General features: G+C 44.8%; 1 protein-coding gene across 4 annotated transcripts in view; it reads left to right on the forward strand.

The window, feature by feature from the left end:
• The window catches only part of ALG9 (ALG9 alpha-1,2-mannosyltransferase), a 117,772-nt gene that overhangs the window by 4,006 nt on the left and 89,514 nt on the right, over window positions 1-24,252 (forward strand). For all 4 annotated transcript variants that reach the window (XM_039496397.1, XM_039496398.1, XM_039496396.1 and 1 more), the window contains exons 5-13: window positions 971-1,059; window positions 2,265-2,400; window positions 2,965-3,052; window positions 3,989-4,094; window positions 11,144-11,266; window positions 13,528-13,682; window positions 16,399-16,528; window positions 17,785-17,932; window positions 20,596-20,725. In XM_039496397.1, the coding sequence (XP_039352331.1) occupies window positions 971-1,059; window positions 2,265-2,400; window positions 2,965-3,052; window positions 3,989-4,094; window positions 11,144-11,266; window positions 13,528-13,682; window positions 16,399-16,528; window positions 17,785-17,932; window positions 20,596-20,725 (1,105 nt within the window). The remainder of the gene's footprint in view (window positions 1-970; window positions 1,060-2,264; window positions 2,401-2,964; window positions 3,053-3,988; window positions 4,095-11,143; window positions 11,267-13,527; window positions 13,683-16,398; window positions 16,529-17,784; window positions 17,933-20,595; window positions 20,726-24,252) is intronic.

The raw sequence follows: 24,252 nt of genomic DNA on the forward strand, positions 1-24,252 counted from the left end.
ACGTATCCAGCAAAGATTCCTAGGGAAACATTGGTTAAAATCCTGCCACTGTGGCCAAATTCTGCTCTGAGGTCCACTGAGTAAGTCTTAACTCTGGCATTTGGCTCATGCTCTGTGCACAGCTTTCTCACTGACATCAGCAGAATTGTCAGGGCTGAGTTGTTCTGGGTGTGTCAAAGAGGGGAAACAGCAGACTTCATTTTGTGTAGGTGATTTCAGCTGGGAGGCACTGGAAAGCATCAAAATTCAGTATCACCCTCAAGTTCTCTGGCTCTGTTGATCCCAGCTGAGGGGTAACTCCAGTGGAGTTTACAGCTCCATAAAGCAGTAGCCCGAACATGCAATTAGCTGGTCCAAATGGGAAGTCTTAGCCTGCCACTTCTTTTCGAGCCATCGTTGTCCCACTTTGCATCTCCATTGGCAGCAGCCATGAGATGGCGTTGATCCTGATTCTGGGAAGCAAACTGCAATGTTTGGTATGGTGCTACTGGTGACTAGCTACTGTGATTGGTAAAAACAGTACTTTGGAATAGCAATTACTGGTGTAGCTGCTCCAATGCAAACCCTTAGCGAAGATGCTATGTACACTGGTGAAGCACACGTGGAGACAGAATACTGAACTCAGTGGGGCACAGGTCTGACCAAGTCTGGCAATTGCTATCTTCCTATGATTCCCCCAAGTGCAACTTACCCTGGTGCAAACCATCTCTACAGTAGGGGTTTGCACTGGCGTAGCTATGCAGGGGGCTGAAATCCAAGTGTAGATGGGTTCAGAGTATCCATTCTCCCTCCGTCCATTTGTCTCCAGGGGCTGAGGAGTGAGAGCCCTGCAGCTCGGGGTTCCCAAGAGCCATGAGAGCTGCTTTCAGCTCTGCATGCAGTAGCTATTGATTTGTGCAGAGTGTTTTTTCTTTTGTGCACAGAAGACGTTTCCATGGCGCTATGTCTGATTTTCTCTCTGCTTCCCTAGGGCTGTGTGTAAGAAATTTGGGCTGCATGTGAGCCGGCTGATGTTGGCCTTCTTAGTTCTCAGCACTGGGATGTTTTGCTCAGCTGCAGGTAGGCTTGCTCAGCAGCAGGTGCAGAAGTGACCCACTCTCAGGAATGACTTGGTGGGTCCGGAGGGGAAAAGTGCAACTGCAGTTTTTTTAAAGCATTACTTTAAAATGTTCACTACTCAGTGCCCGGTGCTTGACATGGATAATCCATTGCTCTCCTGCTGCAGACATTTCTAATGGAAAATCTGGCCAGAGACCAGCTGTTGTCCCAGATGTGTCTCACTTCTTTCCTTTATCTTCCTCCTCCCTGGCTGTATTTGTTTCTGCTGCAGTCCCCAGTCTCAGGGAGCCATACCTTGCAAACCTCTTTGCTCTCAGACTGGGTTCTTAGTCTTTCTGGGACTATTTTCTTTAAGTGTTTTTGACATTTCCACATGGGCTAGTGGCCCATGTATAACCAGGGGGAGAAAAGGTGTTATCTTGTGGAAGGCTGGCATTATAATGTGCTTTAATATACCCCTGCCATTTAAATGGTCTCTGCCAAGCCAGCCATTGCAACCCAGGTTTGTAAAACACTTGGGGTGAGTATTGTGTGCATGTGAAGGGATATTTTCTGCAAAGGTGGCAATTGGAAGTCGTTTCGAGCCGTGGCTTCTTGCACTTGGTGCTGACATGGCCTCAGGAGGGGAGGTGTCACTGCCAGATGATGTCTGAGATCTATTCTGCACTGCCTTTGTTTACAATGACAGCTAGAAGGCCCTTTCCAGCACTATTCATGTAGTTCTCATTCGTTCCCTGTTTATTTCCCCGTAATCCCACTTGGTTTCTCAAGGACAATGCCCAGTCCATCCCAATCTCTGTTTGCCCCGTGAGCAAGTTCATATCGTTCTTCCAATTAAAAAAGGGCACGAATAATAGAGCAAGTGTTATGGGTAATCATATCTCTGCAAATCCTGGCGGTCTGGCGGGGCTGCCACTGTGGAATGTGGCAGGTTATGAGCAAATGGACCTTAGTACTTGGATATTTCTGGTCTTAATCTTGGCAGAATAGAGTGAGAAGGCTCTTAACTGGAGGACTTCCGGTGTGAAACCCTGGCTCCTTTGAAATCAGTGGGAATTTTGCCATTGCCTTCAGTGTGGCCAGGATTTCATTCCCAGTGTTTATAGCAGACTGTACTCTGCTTGTTACAGAGCCTTAAATTGACCCTATGCAGTATTTTACCTGTGTGAAAGTTTAGCTGACCTCTTCCTTTCTTTGCTTTGTAGCCTTCCTCCCCAGCAGTTTCTGTATGTACACCACAGTGGTTGCCATGACGGGCTGGTATATGGATAAGACCTCAATAGCGGTGCTGGGTGTGGCAGCTGGAGCCATCGTGGGTTGGCCTTTCAGTGCAGCTCTTGGGTAAGGAGACGAAATCTCAGAGGCCTGACAGAAGTTCTGTGCTTTTTAAGGCCCAGTGCTCAGCTGTCTGGCTGGGAGGCTGTGGCACCATTAGGAAAACCCTGCCTCCGTGTGGTACATGTTACCCAGAGTCTAGATGGTGTTTGTATAACCCACATGCTCTCAGTATAGTGCTGGGGTGGTAACTGGGCACATACAGAGGTTAATGTGCTTGCTATGGACTGGGCTTACACAGCTGGGGTTTTTAGCTTAGGCAATTAAGGATTGTGCTTTAATATCCAGAGGTCTCAGGTTTGATCCCTGCTGCTGACAATCCATTCCAAGGTGTCTTGTTAGATTTGATGAAATATTCCCCTTGGAAAAAGGAACAGTTTGATGAAGGACTCGCAGGGAGTCGGTTCCTGGCTTGAGACTAATGGGAGAGAGTCCGTTGTTCTCTCTTCACCCCCCCATTAACTGTCTTCCTGGACCTGGGGGGAGAAGGGGACAAGGATTCTCAAGGTGAGGCAGGTGGGTGATCATTAGATTGAAAAAGGTCCCTGATGCAGATATTGTCTTTTGCAGGCTACCTATTGCCGTTGACTTGCTGATAATAAAGCGGAGGTGGAGGAGCTTCGTGAACTGGTGTCTGGTGGCCCTGATCCTATTTTTGGTAAGTGCCTGTAATAAAGCCCAATGGAGGAGATAGGCTGGGCTAGTAACAGAGCCAGGGCTCATTTGCAGGGAGAGCCCTTTCCGAGGACTTTCCCATTGTCTGCTGAGGTTCTTATTAACAAGAATCTCCCTGAGCTCAATAGCCTCACCCTCTGCTCCTAAGAACATCTCTGTTCCTGGCTCACTCCTCTCGTTCTTACAGATGCTTTCAAAGGCCGAGAAGTTGTGTAGCTTCCATGCAACGATCCCCTCACCCTGCCTCTCCTGCAAAGGACTGACTTCCCTTTGCTGCTCCCAGAGGGCTTTTAGTCTCTGCTTGTTGTTCCTCCAGGCCCTAGCTGAATCAGTCTTAATCAGAACTTGAAAGTCAGTCTCTAGTACCTGTACAGAGGGTGCAGAGCAGAGGCATCCTGCCAGGTATGGTACTTGTTACCTGATTCCCAGAGGGATGGACAAAATGCGTATCCCGCTGCCCAGAGCAGCACATGCCAGTGCTGGCTGCTGCTGCTGAATGCTGTGCCCTAAAGGCTGATTTGGTTAATGAGATGCTGCTCAAAGCCTTTGCTGTTCACTGTCCAGTCTCAGAGGGGCCAGGGACTAGCAGGGGCATAGGAACCAAACTCCCCTTTTGCACTCAGCATCTCCAGTTCATTGCTGCATGATGAATGAAATATGGTTTGGACTCTAAACCCTTTATATTCCTGGAAGAAGCTGCATCACCCAATAGCTGTGCCTGTCTTGCAGGGGCCCTGTCAGTTAGAGCCAGGCATCGTATACCTATCATTTGTGCAGTATGGGGCCTGGAAGGCTATTTATACCCTGGCACAAATATGGAAATTTGGCAGTGACGCTACACACCGGGCAGCCCCTCATTGATTTGGAATTTCTGGCCAAAGCTGCCAGTGCTACATGAATTTTTAATGCTTTGTTCCAGGTTCCCCTTGTGATTGTTGACAGCTACTACTATGGGAAGCTGGTAATCACTCCTCTCAACATTGTTTTATACAATGTCTTCACACCTCACGGACCCGATCTTTACGGTGAGTGCGTTATAACAAAACATCGGGGTGTGCTGTGAGAGCTCATTTGATGCAGTTAAACAAGCTCACCAGTGAGACAGTTCCTGTCTGTTGCCACTGGATGTCGCTCTTGACTCAGGAATACCACCCACATTTTTATATTTCCTGTTTGTTTTGCTGAATTCTAAGCTAAGTTGCTTTGAATGAGTTTCTAGCTTTGAAGTTCTGGTGCACCACAAATACATCACGGGATGTCTCAGCAGCCTACGCTTCACAGCAGAGAACTCTTAGCAGCAAACCTGTTTGAGATCCAATGTGACTACATCGCATTTCATTTGTGCCCAATTTTGTAAATTTCAGATTCTCCCCAAGGTACAGTTATGTTTTCCTCCACATGTTTTATGAGCGTTATTGAAAGTGGTTGTTTGTACCAAAGAGCTGTGTGACTCATCATCTGTCTGAGTAATGTTGGTTATACTCTTAAACCAAAGCAAAAGAGTCTGTTTGTCAGCTTTAATCCTGTTTGAAGCTGTTCTGGTCTCACCCAGACAGGGTGCGGAGTCAGGCATGTAACTGAGAGCACAGCCCCTGAGCCCTTTCACTTCTCATCAGTTCTTCACAGACTCTGCTTCCACACTGTGTCTTGGGGATCTCCTCGCTTCTGTGACAATGCATGGTCTGAGCTTTGCTGGCATGCAGCAGAAGAGAGGTTACCAGAGGGCATTTGCAGGAATCTGGAGAAAGACAAAGGTTAATTAATTCTGCATGCTGCTGTTCGTTATGACAGTCTTGCTGGAGTTAGGACGGGCTTTGGCTTTGTATGAGTTACTCATTGGTACTGTAAGAATCCAGATCAGAAAGCTGAGGCACAGAATAGGGAAAGCAATTTGCCCAAGATCGCAGAGGGAGTCAGTGGCAGAGACAGGATTAGAATTTCGTTCAGGTGATAAAAATTCAAAATGGATCACAGCAAATTTTTTCACACCAGGTGCGATTGGTTTGTGGAACTGAATGACCCAGGCCTATATCTTAGCACAATTCAAAAAGGGATTGGATATCAAGAACATGCCGAGTTGTCATAATTAATTATAACAAAAAATTTGGAAGAGTAATAAAACATTCTGCTTCAGGTTTTAGGCTGATCTCTATGTGAGACCTAATTGGGGCCTGGGGCAGATTACCCCACGCTTGCCTACCAGGGGGTTCTTACACCTTCCTCTGAAGCATCTGATGCGAACTACTGTCAGAGACAGGATACTGGGCTAGATGGATGTGGGATTTGATCCAGTCTGGCTCCCAGCTGACCGTGTGCTATTAGAAATGAAGGGAGAGCTTTTTGTGGGGGAGTTAAGATCAGTTCAAATGAGGGATCATTAAAGAGACTGCTTACAGGGCTGCAGTTAAATAACCTGACTAGAGGAGACTGTGGGGTGTCTGAGGAAGCAGCACGATCTCTTTCTTGCTCTTGTCATACAGATCCCATTGCACATCTGATATTGCTCGGGCCAGACTGCAGCCGTGAATTGTTTCTAATGTCATATTTGCCTCTGGCAACTTCTGACGGTTCCCGGGAGTATCACTCAGATAGAAGGGCATTTCTGGGTGGGGCAGCACGGTGATTGGTTTCTTGTGGTACAACAGGGCAAGTGTTGCCCTTGCCAGGGACCTTGGTCTCTGCAATAACGATCTGAAATGTATTGCAGTGACTCCTATGTAATGGAAACTTCAGACACTTTTTCTGATGGGGTTTGGTTTGGCCTGGGCTCATCCCCAGCCTTTCTATGCTGGTGTGTGAGCTATTTCTGGTGTCCTCTGGGAACCAATCCATTCTAAAGTATTTGTGCACAGTGACACTCATATAACATCTTCATATGAATAAAAGAGCTCAGTGAAATGTCTGCTTAATGCTGTGTGGCCAGGAGGCTATATGCCATAATGCTGTATGTTTAGAAAGCTTTATAATGTTTATTTGTAAGGAAAAGTCACACCACACAGGGAGATGAAAAGGCCAGGCAAGTTCTGTTGGCTTTGGAACGCTGTTCCAGCTTTCATGGAAACAGGATAAAAATATACTGGAAGCTGATGAAGCACCAGGTTGCACCATCTTTAGTGCCGGGATTAAAGCACTGTTCCTGGACTATCATCTCCTGCATTCCCATTGCTGATATCACTGGAGTCTGTCCTGAGGTGGCTGGGCCTTTAGAGGCATATCTACACTGCAATTAAACACCCATGGCTGGCCTGTATCAGCTGATTCGGGCTCACAGGGCTTGGGCTGTAAAATTACAGTGTAGATGTTTGGGCTTGGGCTGGAGTCTGGGTTCTGGGAATCTTCCCCCTTGCAGGGTCCCAGAGCTTGGCCTTTAGCTGGAGCCTAGTGTCTATGCTGCAGTTGTATACCCCCTGCAGCCTGAGTCAGCTGACACGGGCCAGCCACGGGTGTTTAATTGCAGTGGAGACATACCCTATGAGGGGTCTAGGTTCAGTTTTCTCAGTCTCTGGTTTCTTCCCAGATTGTGTGATCACAGGCTACGTCCCTTTAGTACATAGTACCTGAGGGAGGGGCTGTTACTCTCTGGGTGGGGACAGATGACAGGGAACAGTGGCATCACCATTCTCTTCCCCTTAACCTGACTTCTGTTCTACTTGGATTCTCATGCCACATCCATAAATGTGGTATCTGGACATGGTGTTATAGCTTTCTTGCTTACAAGCTGAGATCCTGCAGGCAAGAAGAGCATTTTCTTTCCGTTTTCTAGATATTACTTTCCCCGTGATGTAGGAGGCACTCACTGTAGTGAATATTCCACTGTCAGTTATCAGATTCCTGTGTCCGTGGGGACAGTGGCTCATATGCAGATATCACTGATCTGTATTTTTGAGGCTCTAAAAAGATGAGCAGTTGGAGAAAATCATTAGAACTATTAGCTGAGCAGTAATGAGAACAATGAGAGTTATTCCTTCGTGAACCTGGCCCTGTGGGTTCGTCTGCTGAGCCCATCCCATTTATGTGCGGAGCGTTGGTTGTGACTTGTAATGCGGTTACGCTTTGGAAGCATTTGGGGAATTCACTGGAGTTGTGTCTGTTTGTACAGCACCTAGCACAATGGGATTGTGGTCCTTGTCTAAGACTCCTCAGTGCTACCGGAGTACAAATAAATAATAATAATAACCACCTATTTTATCTGGCTTGTTGAGTTTAAAGTTTGTAATGGCCCCTGAAGTAGAACACAAGGCTGAATATTTTCTGGCTCTGGGATGCTTAGTAATCATTCTTGTGGGTTCTCTTTATATGCAGCCTGCTACATCAGTGGGCCCTACTGTAAATACTGCATTGTTCTCTTTCCACCACTTGCAGTCGCTTTTCTCTCTTAATCCACCACTGACAAACTGGATGTGGCACAATGAGTCCATATGATTTGCATGGTTTATTCTTCTGTTTCTGCTTGAATGACTTGGGAGATCCCTTCCAGTCCTTTGTCTTATGAATGTCACGCTGGGGAAGCTTATTCCCACTGTTCTGTGGAAGGATAGTTTCCCCATCCCCGAAGAACACCAACAGAGGCAGGATTTCTCCTTGTGTGTGGTGTTCTTTTCATTGCTGTCGTGTCTCAAGTCACCTTGTGAATGACAAAAATAAAGGCATTTTGCACTGGGAGGCAGAGAGACTGAATGTCTCTGAACGCGTGAGTCAACACAGCGACCATGCCTCAAGCTTGTATTTTCTACATAAAATCTTGCGTCAGCGGGTCACTTAACTAGCCCGTGTGACGCATTATTCCTGCCTGATTTGGCTTTTTTTTCCTGAGCCACAGCAGTAAATGTGCCCTTGGTCAAGGAGAAAAGGCTCCAGCTCTTAGTCCTTAAGAGGCAGTTCAGTCACGCTGCAGCAAACTTAGGGAAAGGGCCTCTGCATCAAAGCACTGCTTCAGGCCATTTGTCTTCTGCGTTGTCATTGGAGTCTGTCATGAGGTGGCTGTGCCTTTCTGAGAGGAGCCTAGGCCCAGCTCTCATCTGACCCTGGTTTTCCCCCAGATCCTGTGACTGTGGGCTAAAGCAAGCCCTGATGGGAAGGGAAAAACAGGATGTAATAGGCAGGTCCTGTCCTCCCCAGGTATGGGAAGAGACCTGAGTAGAACAGGGCATCTCTCCATTGGAAATAGCTACACGTGGCTGTTAGGTTTTTTCAGGCAATGGCCCAGGGAAGGCTAACAACTGCCTGAACCCCTGTGACCTAGAGGAAGAAATTGTGAACCCTGAGTGTGAGGGCTAACATTGCCCTGGCCCTGGCTGGTGGGCTGTGGACACCTAAAAGATGGTTCATAGGTTCTGGTACAGATGGATAAATTAAGCTAGAGGGGAAGGCATGGACAGGTGGACTGGGTTTCCTCGGAGATAGTGTGTGTGCTAAAGAGGGTTTTTAAAGCAGATGCCAGGACGGGAGACTACTGCAATGTTGGCCAGTGATATGCTAGGACGCTGGAGAGGCACACAACCCCCTTGCAGAGAAGAGGTGTGTTTCAAGAGGGGCTTTCCTCCCACCCTGCTTGCCCACGCCCCTGGCACTCCATCCAACACTGAAGTAGCAGCCCTGTGTTTGGTATGTCACAACTCCTTCCACATCAGCATTGCTACTGCAGTACAGAGTTCAGTAGCCGACGGGCTGGGAAGAAACCGAACCCTTGTTTACATACAGAGTTCTCCCACAGGGAGTCCATTCACCACTCTGAGTATACTGAATATTTCTTCTTCCCGCGTTTTCTAAGTTTCCCCCTGAAATCTGAGAGTTTCCTTTTAAGATTCCCTCTGAAATGTAATCATTTCAGTTAATAATTAATACCTAGCTCCTATATACCTCTTTTCATCAGTAGATCGCAAAGAGCTTTACAAAGAAAGTAAGTTGTTATCCCCATTTTACCTCTGGGGAGACTGAGGCATGTTGCAATGTGTTACCTGAATGTTAACTAACATGCTTCAGCTATAATCACAGTTCAGAGCAGTAGGACATAAGCAACACAGCTTAAGTCGTGTTCTTATACTGAGATTGGAAGCTCTTTGGGGCAGGGATTGTCTTTTTGTTCTGTGTCTGTACAGCTCCTAGCACAGTGAGATCCTGGTCTTATGACTGGGGCTCCTAGGAGCTACAGTAATACAAATAATATTGTTTAAATTTAATTCCTCTCCATGTTATAGACTTTTCTCTTATGTACATACCTCTCAAATGTCCCTGATTTCCAAGGGGGGTGGGCACTCATTTTAGTCTCAAAGTTATCTACATTCTGAACACATTTGGTTTCCCTTTCACTTTGGTTATTCAAAATTATAGACATCAGAAATAAAGAATCATAAAACAGAGGTCATGGAAAGGGTTATTTACACTGGAGGAAGAAATCCCACAGCCATTGCAAATTTGCTGCATGGATAATTATTATGTGTTCATCCTTTTGGGTGTTGGTCACATTCTGTGTCCCATGTTTGGGCTTTGGCAGCAGGCTGAGAATTATACTCACCTGAGACTTTGAAGGTGGTGATGTGGGTGGGTGAGTACTGAAGGTGAATTTCTGATAAACGTTCCCATTTAAAAAAACCAACAACACTACAGAACGTTAATTTCATTTTGCTTCTAGTGCTGCCGTGCTAATGGATGTAGGATTCCCAAATAAATGTGAGTTGCTTGGGCTTTGCCTTAGTAACTCCTGCTCCTTGTTTCTGACATTATGAGTTCAGCTCCTAATTGTATTTAGTTGTACAAGCTGCAGAGGTGTCAGGTTTTCCTTGCTGCTTTTCAGTTGTCTGATTAATTTCAACACAGACCCTTTTTAAGTGGCTCTGATTGCAGGAAATTGCTACGGCATGTGACACATGTCACAACAGTGCATTGATTAAAGCCCCCGCGTGTCATTTACTGACTGATTGCGCTAATCATACCAAGAAGGTGGCAAACGTGCAGAGAGGAACTGGCATTCCCCACTGTTCAGGATTTTAAGCATCTTGAATTAAGAGTACAAATGAATGACAGTCGGACTGGAATTTCTGTCACTTTGCATCTTTGGAAGCTTGCAGCAACCAGTAGGAGGGGTTGAACTGTTTACTGAACAAAATGTTTTTGTGTCCTATTCTTAAAGCTAAACTGTAGGAAAAACGCACTGGGAAACTTTAGAGACTGAAGATGTATGTAACTAGCAGATAGATGAACTTTACAGCAGGTGTCCCGGGTGGATAGAGTGTATACAAGCTCTTTTCTCTTGTTTGTATGAAATAAGTTTTATAGCTCTGCCAGCCTGTGAGACAGCATTGCTTCAGACAGTAACAGTCTCTTAACATCCAGGGCTTCTGTGGCTGTTTCTCACTTGAGAAGCTTTTCTGATGCAGTGGATGCTGGTTTGGAGAAGCAGAATCTCTTGATGTCAGTTTTAGTTGCCACTTTCTTATCACATAGGTTTTCAGAATGGGATGGTGGCTGTCCTGCATCATGGCAGCACTGCCATTCATTTACATTTTGAGAGGCGCCCATTCTTTCGAGGCTGATGGTTAGAATGTCCCATGGATTCATGAACAGCAGTCAGTGGGTATAACATTGAGGCTTAATTATTAATAAGGGGAAAGGAAGAGAGAATATGTGGTGTATGTGTTTTTGGTTAATCCCCAAAGGTAAAAGCAATGAAATTACTTGCATGGAGACAGCGATGTAATACTTGTCACTCTAGCACCTTCAAATCACTATTGACTAATCCCCTGGCACGATTAACCCATTTTATAGCTGTGGAAAGAAAGATGGAAGTGACTTAGAAAGTCACACAGTAAATCAGTGGCAAAGCTAGGATTAGAACCCAGGAGCTGCTCAAATCGGATTCATGCTCATTCCTGTAGGCCACACTGCTTCTCTTACTGTAAGACGCTCCTTACCCCATTCTTTGGTTTCAGCTCCATGGGGTATGGAGAGAATCGATGTCTGAAGCTGCTGATCCCCAGTCATGGTCGGGCAGAGAGAGAATGGGGCTGCCATACATCTAGTCCTTTTAGGCACTCATGCTAATTATCTTTTGTTTCTCTCCCCTCCTCCCCCACAGGTACTGAGCCCTGGTCCTTCTATTTTATTAATGGTTTCCTGAACTTCAATGTGGCGTTTGCTTTGGCCCTGCTTGCCCTGCCGCTGACCTCCCTCATGGAATGTCTGCTACAGAAATTTCATGGTAAGTGCTGCGGTCTTGGAGAGCTGAGCTCCAACAGCCCATGTCTCCCAGATCCTTGAAAATTAGGAGAGAGCTTATTTGCTGTCTATGCAGCTTTTCTTTCTTGGAAGCAAAATCAGGGTCAGGGAACTCTTTACAAAAACACAGCCTGGTTCCAGGAGCTCATTATTTGCACTGCACTATTTACCCTATAATGGGTGCAGGCTGGAGACAGAGGTAGCAGATTACACCTGAGCTCACAGTAGCATCCGTCCGTCGTGACTCTTTAAGGATGATTCTTTCATTCCCCGCCCCTCCCTCTTCTCTGAAGAGCATTGTGCTGTCAAGGCTGAAGTATGCCGAGTAAGTATGACAAATTGTACAACCGCACGCTCTTCAGCCACAGATGCTATAGAAATAACCCTGACAGAAATTTTAGGGGAAAAAAAATACTCGTCGTTATCTCCATCTTATCTTCGATTGGAAGTGTCAGCCCTCAGTTCTCTACACTTTTTTTTACTGTTATTTTAAATGCAACTGCCAGGACATTTCAGAAGAGAGCTTTGAGACAACAGGATTGGGGGTTTTTTGGATCTAGTTTCGATTTTTTGGGTTGTTATTTCTTCATAAACCATTCTAATCGCCCCTTTCCCTTGATGCTGCCCACATGGAGCGTGATCTTGCAAGGAGTTGAGTAGTGAGCACTTGTATGAATTGTTGAAGGCACTTGGCACCTTGCAGGATTGAGCCCACGTAGGGCAGATTTCTGAAAAGCTTCTTCCTGAATTAGGAAGTCTCTTGCACTTTAATGAACCATTTCACAGCTGTGCCATTGAAATGATAGTTTTTCCTTGAAGTACTTGAATATTTACCTTCATAAAGGAACAAATGAGGCTTAAATTCTCAGTCCTATTACATATCTCTGCTCTAAGGGCTAGTAGGGGTGGCCATAAATTTTATTGTAGCTCAAAATATGACATGTCAAGTGCTGCTGCTGCTAGAAAATTATACAATTAAATATCATTTTGGTAGATTTTAGATTAATAGATGTTAAGGCCAGACGGGACCATTATGGTAGTTTAGTTTGACATCTGACTTTCAGTGATCACTTAGTCCTTCATAAATTACACTGTGAAAAAACAAAACATTATCCAGTTCATACTGGGTTTCTCTTAAATCAAAGGATGTCAGTTTAACTCACGCAGTTTGGCAAGATGCTCTTCTTAAATACCAGGGCGGTGGGGGAGTGGAAGAAGAAAAAACCCAGTGGTTGTATCTTCCCCTGGCTGCTGCGAACACATTTTTCCCCAAGGATGGACACATTGTAAATTTTAGGGGCAGATAGCAGCATCGTGAGCGGCATCTCCTGTTAGGATTCTGATTATGTATGGAATTGTGTTAAGAAATGGCATTGTAATATATCTTCCTGAAAGCGTACACTAGAGGGCGCTGCTTGTGTCTGTTCCTTGAATGTGGCTGACAGACTGTCAGAAACCAGTTAAAGCTCAGTTGGAGATCCTTTAAATGCAGGTTTCCTGCTGCTCACCTAACACTTGTGTACCTAACAGCAGAAGCCATTCTTCTGGGTGCTTTGTTCTTATTGTCTGTGAAATGCCTCTATGCTTATTTGTTTAACACGACAGCTTTTGGAGGGGTGGGGTGAGAGGATTTAAAGTTGCATTGAGCACCCTCGTCAGACTAAAATTCAGGGTAATTATTGTTATTTTTGAATTTCTTCCTGCTTTACACACACAAAAGTTACTTGAGAGATTTTACATGCACTGTTATTTTTGTAATGAAGCAACAAGGGTTTTGGAAATACCAGTATGTAAACAACCACTTCAGTTAGGAATATAAGCTTCATAGGACTCTCTCTCTGATCCCTGGATGTGCTAGTATAGTACAACAAAACAAATATCAAGGAATTTTTGATTTCCTGTTCAAAAGCTTCAGGTCAGCTTCAGCTTCATGTCTTTTTTTCCTGGGATTAGTTATAGGCTTGTTGTCCAGATCCTGCTTCTCCTTCTTTTGGGCTCTGGCTTCCCTGTATTCTGGGACTTGTAGGGCATCTGAAGCCTACAGAAATCCACTAAGCAAGCTTTACTCCTGACTGATTTCTTGCTATTTTGTCTGTGATATGGAGAGTGGAAGTGCTGCTTGGGATTGAATAGTGAAACATTCCATTTGAGAGAAAGAGAGAGAGAATGAAAACTGAGGGAAAACCCTTGTCTTTATTTCACTAGTCTCATGAGCCTTGATTGACTGATTTATGCTTCTTTCAGTCCAGAATCTGGGTCGCCCATATTGGCTTACGCTAGCTCCTATGTACATCTGGATCCTGATTTTCTTCAGTCAACCCCACAAAGAGGAGAGGTTTCTGTTTCCCATATATCCTCTCATCTGTCTCTGTGGAGCTGTGGCTCTCTCTGCCCTACAGGTAGGTTTCAGTGGGAAGTGCTGCGTTTTATAATCTGGTACCTAAAGGGGGTTTAATTACCAGTTGACTTCTATATCATTGCTCCCGAAGGCTTGGGAACATCTGCAGAACATCTGCTGCTGCAACATAATCTGCAGTAATCTGCATAGTTCTGCAGCGCCCATAGTGTAACTCCAAGAGCATGATGTGCAGTCAGCTGTTTCTGATGGTTAGCTAGCGGGGTTTGAGTTTTCAGAATGTGGCACATAGATTGATCACAAAGCCCTGGGATTGAAAAAACACCAACTGTTCTAAAGTTAAAATGTGTCTGTGTTTGCTGCTTTTACAAAGTAGCTGGCTAAACATAATCCTCCAGGTCTGGTTGATTGAGAACATGTGCAGAATCATTCGATCCCCATAAAGCAGTGATGCAGGAGCAAAATTGGGGAGATTTCCCTCCCCGAATGGCATAAATATATGAATAGAATGTGCTAATGATGTAAAAATCTTGGATTAGCCTGAACAGTAGGCTAAGGATGTCAAGTGCTACCACCAAATATTAATATGCATGACATTTCCTGGGTGTTCTGCGTTAGCACTGAAACATCTCTACTGCTCTTCATCAGAAATTCTCTCACATGGTGTGAGAACAACCCTGGCCCAATCTGGAATAGTCAGTGGCCCAAATATTCGGAAAGATTCATCATTTGATGCAATCCCAGACAAGCATCTAATGTGATCACATTATAAAGCCATGAAATTTGACCTTTGTGGCTGGACTATTCAGAAGTCCTTGTTGAAATCCAAGATTTTCACCATTCCCTTATTTAAAAGGAAAGTGGTATTGTTTAGGCATTAGGAAATTGCTATTTTAAAAAAGCTAAAAAAAGTGTTTAATAAATGTAGATTAAAACACTTTGTAGAGTAAAATGTTCCAGATCAGTAGAAGCTTTCACAGAGCTGAAATTATTCATTTCTTACCCATGAAAAATACATATGAATGAACATAAGAATGGCCATACTGGGTCAGACAAAAGGTCCATCTAGCCCAGTATCCTGTCTTCCGACAGTGGCCAATGCCAGGTGCCCCAGAGGGAATGAACAGAACAGGTAATCACCAAGTGATCCATCCCCTGTTGCCCATTCCCAGCTTCTGGCAAACAGAGGCTAGGGACACCATCCCTGCCCATCCTGGCTAATAGCCATTGGACCTCTCCTCCATGAATTTCTCTAGCTCTTTTTTGCAGTCACTAGTCTCTTTAGTAGACTTTCCCAGCTGCTCCCCTTGGTTCTGCCATTACCTCCCGTCCTGGTATACAATACCTCTTGCTGTTTCAGTCCCAGGCCCCACTCCCAGTACTGCCAACACACCTGAAACCAGGTCTCCAGCACCTTTAGCTACTGCAGTGCTGGTCTCTTACCCAGCGCTGCCAATTCCCTGTAACCCCGACCTGCAGTATCCCTTGCTATTGCAGTCCTGGCCCCTTATCCAGCCCTGCCAGCGTCCCACAATCCTGACCTGCAGCACTCCCTGCAATTGCAATTCTTCCCACACGCAAGCTCTGCTAATGTGCAATTCTTGAGCTGCCTGCTCCCAGGATCAAGCCCTGTAATACTAGCAGTTCTATAGCCCTGGCTGAGGATTGCTATGTGCAGTAGGAAGGCCCCTGAGAATGCAGTGGTTTGGGACACCTGCCAAACATGGCTGCAGGATACTCTGGTGTGTCTCTCTGTTCTGCATATTTTAACACCAATTGATTTACTTCCAGTATGTAGGAGCCATCTGAGAATTTAAACTGCTTCCCTGCTAATCATACAAGCTTGACAGTAAAATAACAATCCCACGGCTGCTATGAGACGAAAGCAAATGATGCAAGAGGAATAGAGACCATTTTAGGACAGGAAGTGAATAGTCCCTCCTGCGGGGGGGAGAGAGGGGAGGGGCAGAACCTGAGTGTGTTACATACTGTTTCTTTTGGGTCTGCCCAAAAGGATCTGTCAGGTCATCTATAGAAGAGCAGAAAAGCCCTTAGAAGGGTTAACAACAACAACAACAACAAAAGGTCATGCAGGGCTATATTTAAACATTGCTGCAAATGTGCCGCTCCTGCACATCCCTGTACTTTATTTCAGGCTGCGGCTTGCTGTTCAGGCAGGTGCCCAAGTATTGTGTGACAGAAACCTGGAAATGGAACTTCTTTAAAGAGGGAGCCAGTCCAGATGGAGAAAGGAGAGACCCAGGGTCTGGGAGAAGGCCTGGCGAGAGGCACCCACAGAGAGCAGTAGTAGAAATATCAGCTGGGACTGGTTTTGGGGAATTGCCAGGCAGGAGGCCTGGTTTGGAGTGGGCTGTGATGCCCAGTAAGGAAGAACTCCTGGGAAAGAGGGTTGAAAAGTGTTTGTGATGAGTTTAAATAAATCAAATTCCCAAGAAGGGGATGTGGTTGAAGCAAGTGAATCTCTAGGCATTTTTTTGAGGAGCCAAGTTTGAGAAACTGAGACGGCAGATACATTCGCTGACTGTGGAAGCTATGTCTGTTACAGAGGATTTATTAGAAAATGTTTTTTTTAAATTCAGTGTCCAAAGAATTTAAGTTGATAGTGTCCCTTTAAATTAATCACATCTTGCATTCTGTTCTCCCCATTGCAGGTGGCTCTCCCCCCACAGGCATTGGGCTGGATCTCTGTTCAGCTGCGTCATAGGTTTAATGACGTGAATACTTTTTTGTCCCCTCAGAAATGTTACCACTTCGCATTCCAGCGTTACCGCTTGGAGCACTACACAGTCTCCTCCAACTGGCTGGCTCTGGGGACGGTTTTTCTCTTCGGACTCTTGTCACTCTCGCGTTCTGTGGCTTTATTCAAAGGTTGGTGGTTTAGGATGGTCCTGTGCTTGAACCCAGACAGTTGCAAGACAGTCCAGAGGGGACTTCACAAAGAATTAGGGCTTGTTCTGTGCATAAAAGTTGATCTACTTTAACCATACAATATAGTAATAGAGGCGCAATAACCCTCCACCTCAAGGGATAAGCTGTACCAGTCAGTATAAGGCACCGTTATTCCAGTGTAATGGTTTCCTCACTAGGGCTTGTACGGGTATAATTATATCAGAAAAGAACAATCACACCCTAACCAACATAGTTCTACCAGTATCCTATCTGTGTGTAGACCGGTGCTTACACATGTAGGGCGATACCCTGGAGAGCACTTCAGCATGTAAAGCTTGTACTTAGGTATGTGATTAAGTGCTTTCATGCATGGAGATGGATTTAAGCATGTGCTTAATGTTAAGTATGCGTGTATCTGCTTTCTGGAATTGGGGCCAGGAGTGGTCCTATTAACTTCACTGGAGCGTCTCACCTAAATAAAGTAAAGCCTGGGCATATGTATTTTCAGGATTGAAGCCATATACAGTAGTTACAGGAGAGTGGTGATAAAAGTGCCATGTTATAGCAAGGTACTGAACTGGGATTTGGATCCTAACTACTTGTTAGTGTAGATTAGATTATTTAGTTATGAAGCTATCAGTTAAGAAGGCCCTGAAAGCACTTGAGGCTTTGTGTGAATATTTATCTATCGTGTTATTTTTATATTTCTTTATTTTACTACATGCCCATCCTTTGCTCTGGGTGCACGTGCAATATTTCCGTTAGTCATCCAGCAATCACTTTATGTTCATTAAGCCAAGGTTAGCAAACCTTGGCTTGTGATTGATATGAACTTTTATACTTTAGCAAAGCCCTTGTGGAATCTCCCTTTTTGTTCTCAGTTAAGCTAAACTCCTTGAACAGTGGAAACGTATGGCATGGGGAGAGGCCTAAAATAAAATCAACGTGTTATTAAACAACAAGGACAGGAATGTTCATGATTTTGACAGCTTTTTGTGGACAATATGGCAGAAGTTGAAGCTGGCCTTGCTGTAATATCGCAAGTGGGTTGGCGTTAGTCTTAATGGAACATGATGCCATTGGGATGAGTGCTCTCTAGATACCAGAGCTAGGTAGCTGGGTATGTGCTCCAAACCTTCCCAGCATTTTGATGGGAGGCTTAAATATAAACAAGTCAAGCCATGAGAATACCACCCGCCTTTTCACTCTTTGTTCGCAATCTTCCTCCTTTGTAGGCTACCATGGGCCTCTGGACCTGTATCCAGAATTTCATAGGATTGCCACTGATCCGACTATTCACACAGTGCCAGAGGGGAGGCCAGTTAATGTCTGTGTGGGGAAGGAGTGGTACCGATTTCCGAGCAGCTTTCTCCTGCCAGATAAGTAAGTTGCTCATCATAAAGGACCTGATTCAGCAAGATACTTGAGCAGCTGCCCGGCTTGACGCTAGTGCCACTGACGTCAACTCGTGTGCCTGAAGTTAGGCCCCTTGCTGAACTGGGACCAAAGTGAGAGCAAGATGTGCATATCATGGCGATAATTTCAGAAACAAAGCCTGCCCTTCTGAGTGACGCTTCGTGACAGGCAGATTTATCATCCCTACCCGACTGATGGCTCCTCTCTCCAGGTCTTTTAGCCACTGACTCCATTCTATGCAAATTCTCCATCTTGGCTTGTTTGTCCATGTCTGCTTGGCTATGTTTAGGGGTGAGGCTGTTGGTGACTCACCTGTGGTTGTGTTCAAGGTGCCCTAGAAACATAGGAACTCAGGTTAGACTGCAGACGGCATTCCTTTAAACTTTATGGAGACCCAACGGCAACAATTATCATACTGAAATAAAATTTCAAGTCCACAGGGTACATCTACAGTCTCAATTTGTTATCCAAAGCATCAGATGTAGTTAATGCACAAGTTCAGGGCTGCATGGAAATATCATAAAACCGTTAGTTTTAAGAATATGCTTCTCAGGATGCAGTTGGTAGGATAGTTTTGACAAGTATTCATCTCACAAGCTGTCCATAATGCCAAGCCCTCAGACTTGTGCCACGTGTACCAGCAATCTTGGAAAGAGTGACTCATCTGTTTACTTTTCAGATATTCAAAATATTTTAAATTAATTCATTCGTTGAGCCATGTGCACGGATGGTGACAATTCAGATTCTTAACAGCGGTCCTGTCAAGGTTGTTTTCTTCATTCTGAAATGATGTACTTTCAGTTACTCTAGTTCACAACCATTCTGTTTGGGAGCTTGAAACTGAATTATGTTTTACTTTTTAAAGTGGTCTTTCAGCCTCCAGGCACATGGGTTTGTTGTTGTAGGGTTGCTCATGAGCAATGGGCAGCTGTTGCTTCCTTAAGAAGCAAAGCCTTTGCTTTGGAAAAAATCTTTGGACATCTGAAAAGGGAGAAGGGATTTTTTCCCATTATGATGAGCCTCTGACTAAGAAATGGGCAGGATTATATATGCTACTTAAAAGGAGGTCAGGCAGAGCCAACTGATTTCATTTCCTGACACTGGCACTTGACTTTCTGCATCCATCTTAGGGGTATATCTTCAAAACAGCATAGGGCAGGGGTCGGCAACCTTTCAGAAGTGGTGTGCCAAGTCTTCATTCATTCACTCTAATTTAAGGTTTTGGGTGCCAGTAATACATTTTAATGTTCTTAGAAGGTCTCTTTCTATAAGTCTATAATATATAACTAAACTATTGTTGTATGTAAAGTAAATTAGGTTTTTAAAATGTTTAAGAAGCTTCATTTAAAATTAAATAAAATGCAGAGTCCTCCAGACCAGTGGCCAGGACCCAGGCAGTGTGAGTGCCACTGAAAATCAGCTTGCGTGCTGCCTTTGGCACCCGTGCCATAGGTTGCCTACCCCTGGAATAGGGTGTTAGCCACCAGAACCCTGTGTACTGCTTTGGGAATGTGTCCCAAAAATCCCCACTACTCTTGCCAAACAGTTTTAGGTAATGTCCCTTAATTTTAGGTGGAAAGGGTAAAAAACAAAAACAAAACAGCCCTCCCTCTGTCCAACCTGCAGACCTGCAAGATAGTACAGTCTATTTGAAAAGATCGTGTTCATGGGCAAACGTCCCACTGCTTTGTCGGGCTTGCAGACAGCAGTGGGTGATTTCCCAGTGAAGCAGTTGCAGTAGATGAGTACTGGGATTAGTCCTTGAAGGCCTGAAATACAAGCTATTAGGGCACAAGTGGCTGCAGAATCCTGCATTCCTTAAAACTGCTGGAGTGTTTATTCAATTTATTCAAGAGTGTGCTGAACAAAGCTGTTCCTTTCACCAGCTGAAGTGCCTTGCTCCTGGCTGGCGTGGGTTCTCGTCTTGCAGATATGGCCAAAGTTATTTGACTTGCAAATATTAAATAAAGTTCAAAAGTTAAATGTGGATGGAAAAGGCCTGATGCCAATTTCAGTCCATTGTTTCTGAATGTAGTTTAGCTCCTGGACAGTAAGCCTCCAGGACTCCTTGAGTGATCACCGCAATTCAAAATGCATTTCCCTGACAGTACTCTGGCCCTTTCCCGCCATGTCTTTTAACTGTTTTTATCATTAAGGAAGCTTGCCAGGATTAATGGGGAATAGAAGGCTGGACATAGGATGTGGGTCGGTTTGTGTTCCCCTTTGTGCGTTGTGTATCTTTCATGAGCCACAATAATGTATGGGAGTTCCGCTTGTGTTTCCACTGATGGCTCAGCTATGGTTCACTTGTTTAAGTTTATGAGTGCATCTTGTAAGTGAAATTTACAAGAGTGAGGGTATATTCTCTTTGTATTCCCATTGACCTCAGTGGTTCTTACCCACGTGCTTAAGTCTGTCTGCGAACAGGGTCATCTTGCCTAGGTGCAACTGAATTTGGTGGGTGGGGTGCTGGCTCTGTGCATACATCTAACCCATTGCTGCTTTTCTAGCAGGACTGTTTGCTCTGCAGACTGGAAAGCCTCTAGTTACGCTTTTTGCTTTCTCGTTACAAAATTCTGGTGTTTCCCAGAGTTTAATTTCAGATTTTCCTCTCTCTGTGTTTCCTGCAGTTGGCAGCTCCAGTTCATCCCATCAGAGTTCAGGGGCCAGTTACCGAAACCGTTTGCCAAGGGACCAATGGCCACACGGCGCATTCCTGAAGACATGAATGACCAAAACAGGGAAGAGCCATCCAGATATGTAAGGGCTACACACGTCGTCTTTTTCTTTCAGCGTTGTTAGTAGCAGTAGTAGTGCTGTAGTCACCCAGGAATCCTCATCATGGGCCAGGAGCCCATTGTGCTGGGACTGTATAAACCCACAACAAAAACATGTTTGCATGGCTGTGTCCCAAAACAAAATCTGTTTGTTTAGATGTCTGAATTCTACTTGTAAATCATCTCTATTTAGTTTTCATTTGAAGTGATTATTTAAAAAACAAACAGGAAATTCCCAGTAGTTACAATTTCTATTGAACCGTTACACTCTCTGATCCCAGATAACAGTTCAGATTAATCTAGTACTTACAAATTCTTCTTCCCCATCCCCACCCGCACCAATGAAATGTATTGGTCATTGAGCAGTGAGTAGGTGACATTTTCCTTTGCACTTTGGGACCTTTCTGTTAAAACTAAGTAAATAAAATTGCCCAAGAGGTTTGTAACAGAAGAACTAGGAGTTTAGTGCAAAGCGTCACCTGAAACAATTGGGACCCTGGCACCGCTGATTTTAAAAGGAATTTGTTAAGATCACCTGCATCAGTATGGTGTATTTGTTCCTTTTCCAGGTTGTCTCGTGTTACTTAACCAAAAATACCACTTGCCAGCTGGCCTGTTGTAGAATTCTTTAGCAGATTAAGTCAAAGTACAGGAGCAATTTTCTGAGGACCCAGCCTTATTTGGGGTCGGGAAGGAATTTTCCTCCAGGGTAGATTGGCAGTGGCCCTGGAGGTTTTTCGCCTTCCTCCGCAGCATGGGGCAGGGGTCGCTTGCTGGAGGATTATCTGCTACTTGAAGTCTTTAAATCAGGATTTGGGGACTTCAACAGCTGAGTCAAGGGAGAGAATTATTTCAGGAGTGGGTGGGTCAACTTTTGTGGCCTGCATCTTGTGGGAGGTCAGACTAGATGATCATAATGGTCCCTTCTGATCTTAAGTTCTATGATTCTATGATTTTCCTCATTTTTTTCCCCCTCAAGGCTTCTTTGGAGGCACAGTTTAGAGTGTTTAAGTGACATAGATACTGGTACTAGCTGTCTCTGTCTTAGGGTTCCATAGTATCTGAATGATAATCTGCATGTTTTATTTGCAGTTATGTTTTGCTTTGGGCTGGAGATTTTAGTTTGTTGTGTGTTTGCAAGCAGCTGGCTGTAGTGACCATATATATTGGTGCATTTGGGAGGCTGCTCAGCTGACCTTTTTATCTCCTTTTAGTTGAAATGTTGTCTAGAAAAAAGAGTGCCAAGCTAAATATGTTTTTATTCCTTTTTTCTGAGATCAGAATAATTCTGAGTGTAGATAAATACAATTCTGTCTCACCTGACCATTATGAGTGGGAATGCCTAGAGTATTGCATTATGAATGTTTGCCCATCCATCTATCCCTCCTATCCGTCCCTCATTACTGAAGTATCTGAGTGCCTCGTGATTGTTAATATATTTATCCTCACAACTCCCTTGCGAGATAGGGAAATGCTACTTGCCTTATTTTAGAAACAAGGAACTGAGCCACAGAGAGGCTAAATGACTTGTTCAAAGTCAGTGACAGAGTCAAGAATTGAACCTGGGTCCCAGGGGACTGCTCTAACCATGGAACCATCCTTCCTCTTGTTGAAAGGGGTGAATAAGATGAACTGCCAAAAAGCAGATGGTGCCTTTCCTCCTCCATTCTCAGCACTTTGAAGGGTGCCCTCGGTGCGGTCCGTGACTCTGTGGGAAGCACTCAGACTAGCAGACCGGATGTAAACCACATACCTCCATTTAAGTCAATGCACACATGCTCATTTACAGCAGCTGAGGATCTTGGCTTCACTCTGGCAGCATGGCAGAGTCTGCAGATTGGATCTCGAGAGTAAGGTTGAATCTGATACGACAACATTAGAGGAAATTGTATAGGTAACAAAGCAAGAATCAATCTGCAGGATTCAGGCTCTGTTATTTTAAGATCTATTACATGGTTATTGGAAATGGGAAGGAGGCGGATTCCCACCTGAGAGGAGCTGTCTACTGCCATGCATTTAATTTACAAAATCTTTAACTCTGGCATATTTTTAGCGCAGACAGCTGGCTGGTGCACAGCCTGTGACTAATAAAACAAAACACATTTTTGTTTCATGGTTGTCTCTTAATGTCACCCTACAATTTTGTTATTTCTGATGCAAGGAAGGAGGACTGGGATATGTTTATTCAATGCAGCCACTTTGAGAAATACAGAAATTAGCTACTTGATGTAAATTTTAAGTGGGGTTTTAAAACTAACCTTTGATTCCGAGTTGCTAATAATACCAGGAGAACTGGGATGTCTCTAGAACTAAATGAGCTGCCAGTAGCTGTGGCATGCCCAGATTCTAAAGACAGTCAGCAAGCAAGCATTGGAAAGAGCAGCCAGAATTGTGCATGGCAAGTAAATCTAAGAGAGATGAGCCGATTGATAAATTATAGGAGAGTGCGCATGTCTCATGAAGAGCTTATCCAAGCTATGGACAAGACAAAGGATTTAGTGCACTCGGTTAGTGCACTTAGTGATTAGATTATTCATTCTCCAGTGGAAGTTCCTGTTGCTGAATTGCGTGGAAATCACAAGGCATGTCATAGGTTTCTGTTAAGGTGAATGGGAGAAGAGGGATTTAACCATCTTGTTATTCAAAATACCCAGGCATTAAGGATCTGATTCTGCTTCTTTTACTCTTGTTGTGTAGCACTTACTCATGCAAGTTGTCCTGTCGGATCCTAAATGCATTTCTTTCTGAAACTGTGTTAAGGTGAAGCTGATTGATACCATTTTTTACAAGGAGGGTGTTGGCAGGTACCATAGACAGGGCCTAAAAGCTGAACTTTTGTTTGAAGTTCCTGACCTTGGAGAAGACTTCTTTATATTTTGTTTTTGCTTTCCCCACCGAGTGCCTGGCCATCTTTAGAAAAGGATCAAGGACCCTGTAGCAGGGTGGACCCTGCTCCGGGGTTTTAAGGGGTTAGAAACAGCTTGACAGCTGCTGCTCTCAAGCTAAGCTGATTAGAGAAGTGGCTGCAGCTGGGGGCCACGCCCCAAACTGAGGAACAGAGCCTTATAAAAGGCAGGGAAGCCAGGAGCCCAGACAGTCTCTCTCTGGTGATAGAGAGAGATGGGCCTAGCTGCTTGGTAGATGAGACAAGGTACCTAGGGTGAAGCAGGGCTGGGGACAGGCTAAGGAGCTGGGGAGCTCTGGCCTGGAAAGCCCCAGGCTGTGGCCTAGCAGAGGGCAGAAGGTACTGGGAGGTTGCAGAGGGCAACTTAAGGTTAGGCCAAGGCAGCAGGTCCAAACCCCCTTTGCCAATGATGAGTACTGGATACTGCAGTCTGCCCCAGAGTGTGGGGCTAGATAATGACTGGCAGTAGCCACTACTGAGGCGAAGTGGGGATAGTAGGGTGGGGGGTTCCCAAGGAAGGGGAAACCCAGACAGAGTAAGAAAGGGGTTATTGCCAGGGGGCAGCACCCCAGAGAAAGGGGCACCGGGTCTAGAAAGGGGCACCG

The sequence above is a fragment of the Mauremys reevesii genome, linkage group 12 (genome assembly GCF_016161935.1).
Source record: "Mauremys reevesii isolate NIE-2019 linkage group 12, ASM1616193v1, whole genome shotgun sequence".
Classification (NCBI taxonomy): Eukaryota; Metazoa; Chordata; order Testudines; family Geoemydidae; genus Mauremys; species Mauremys reevesii.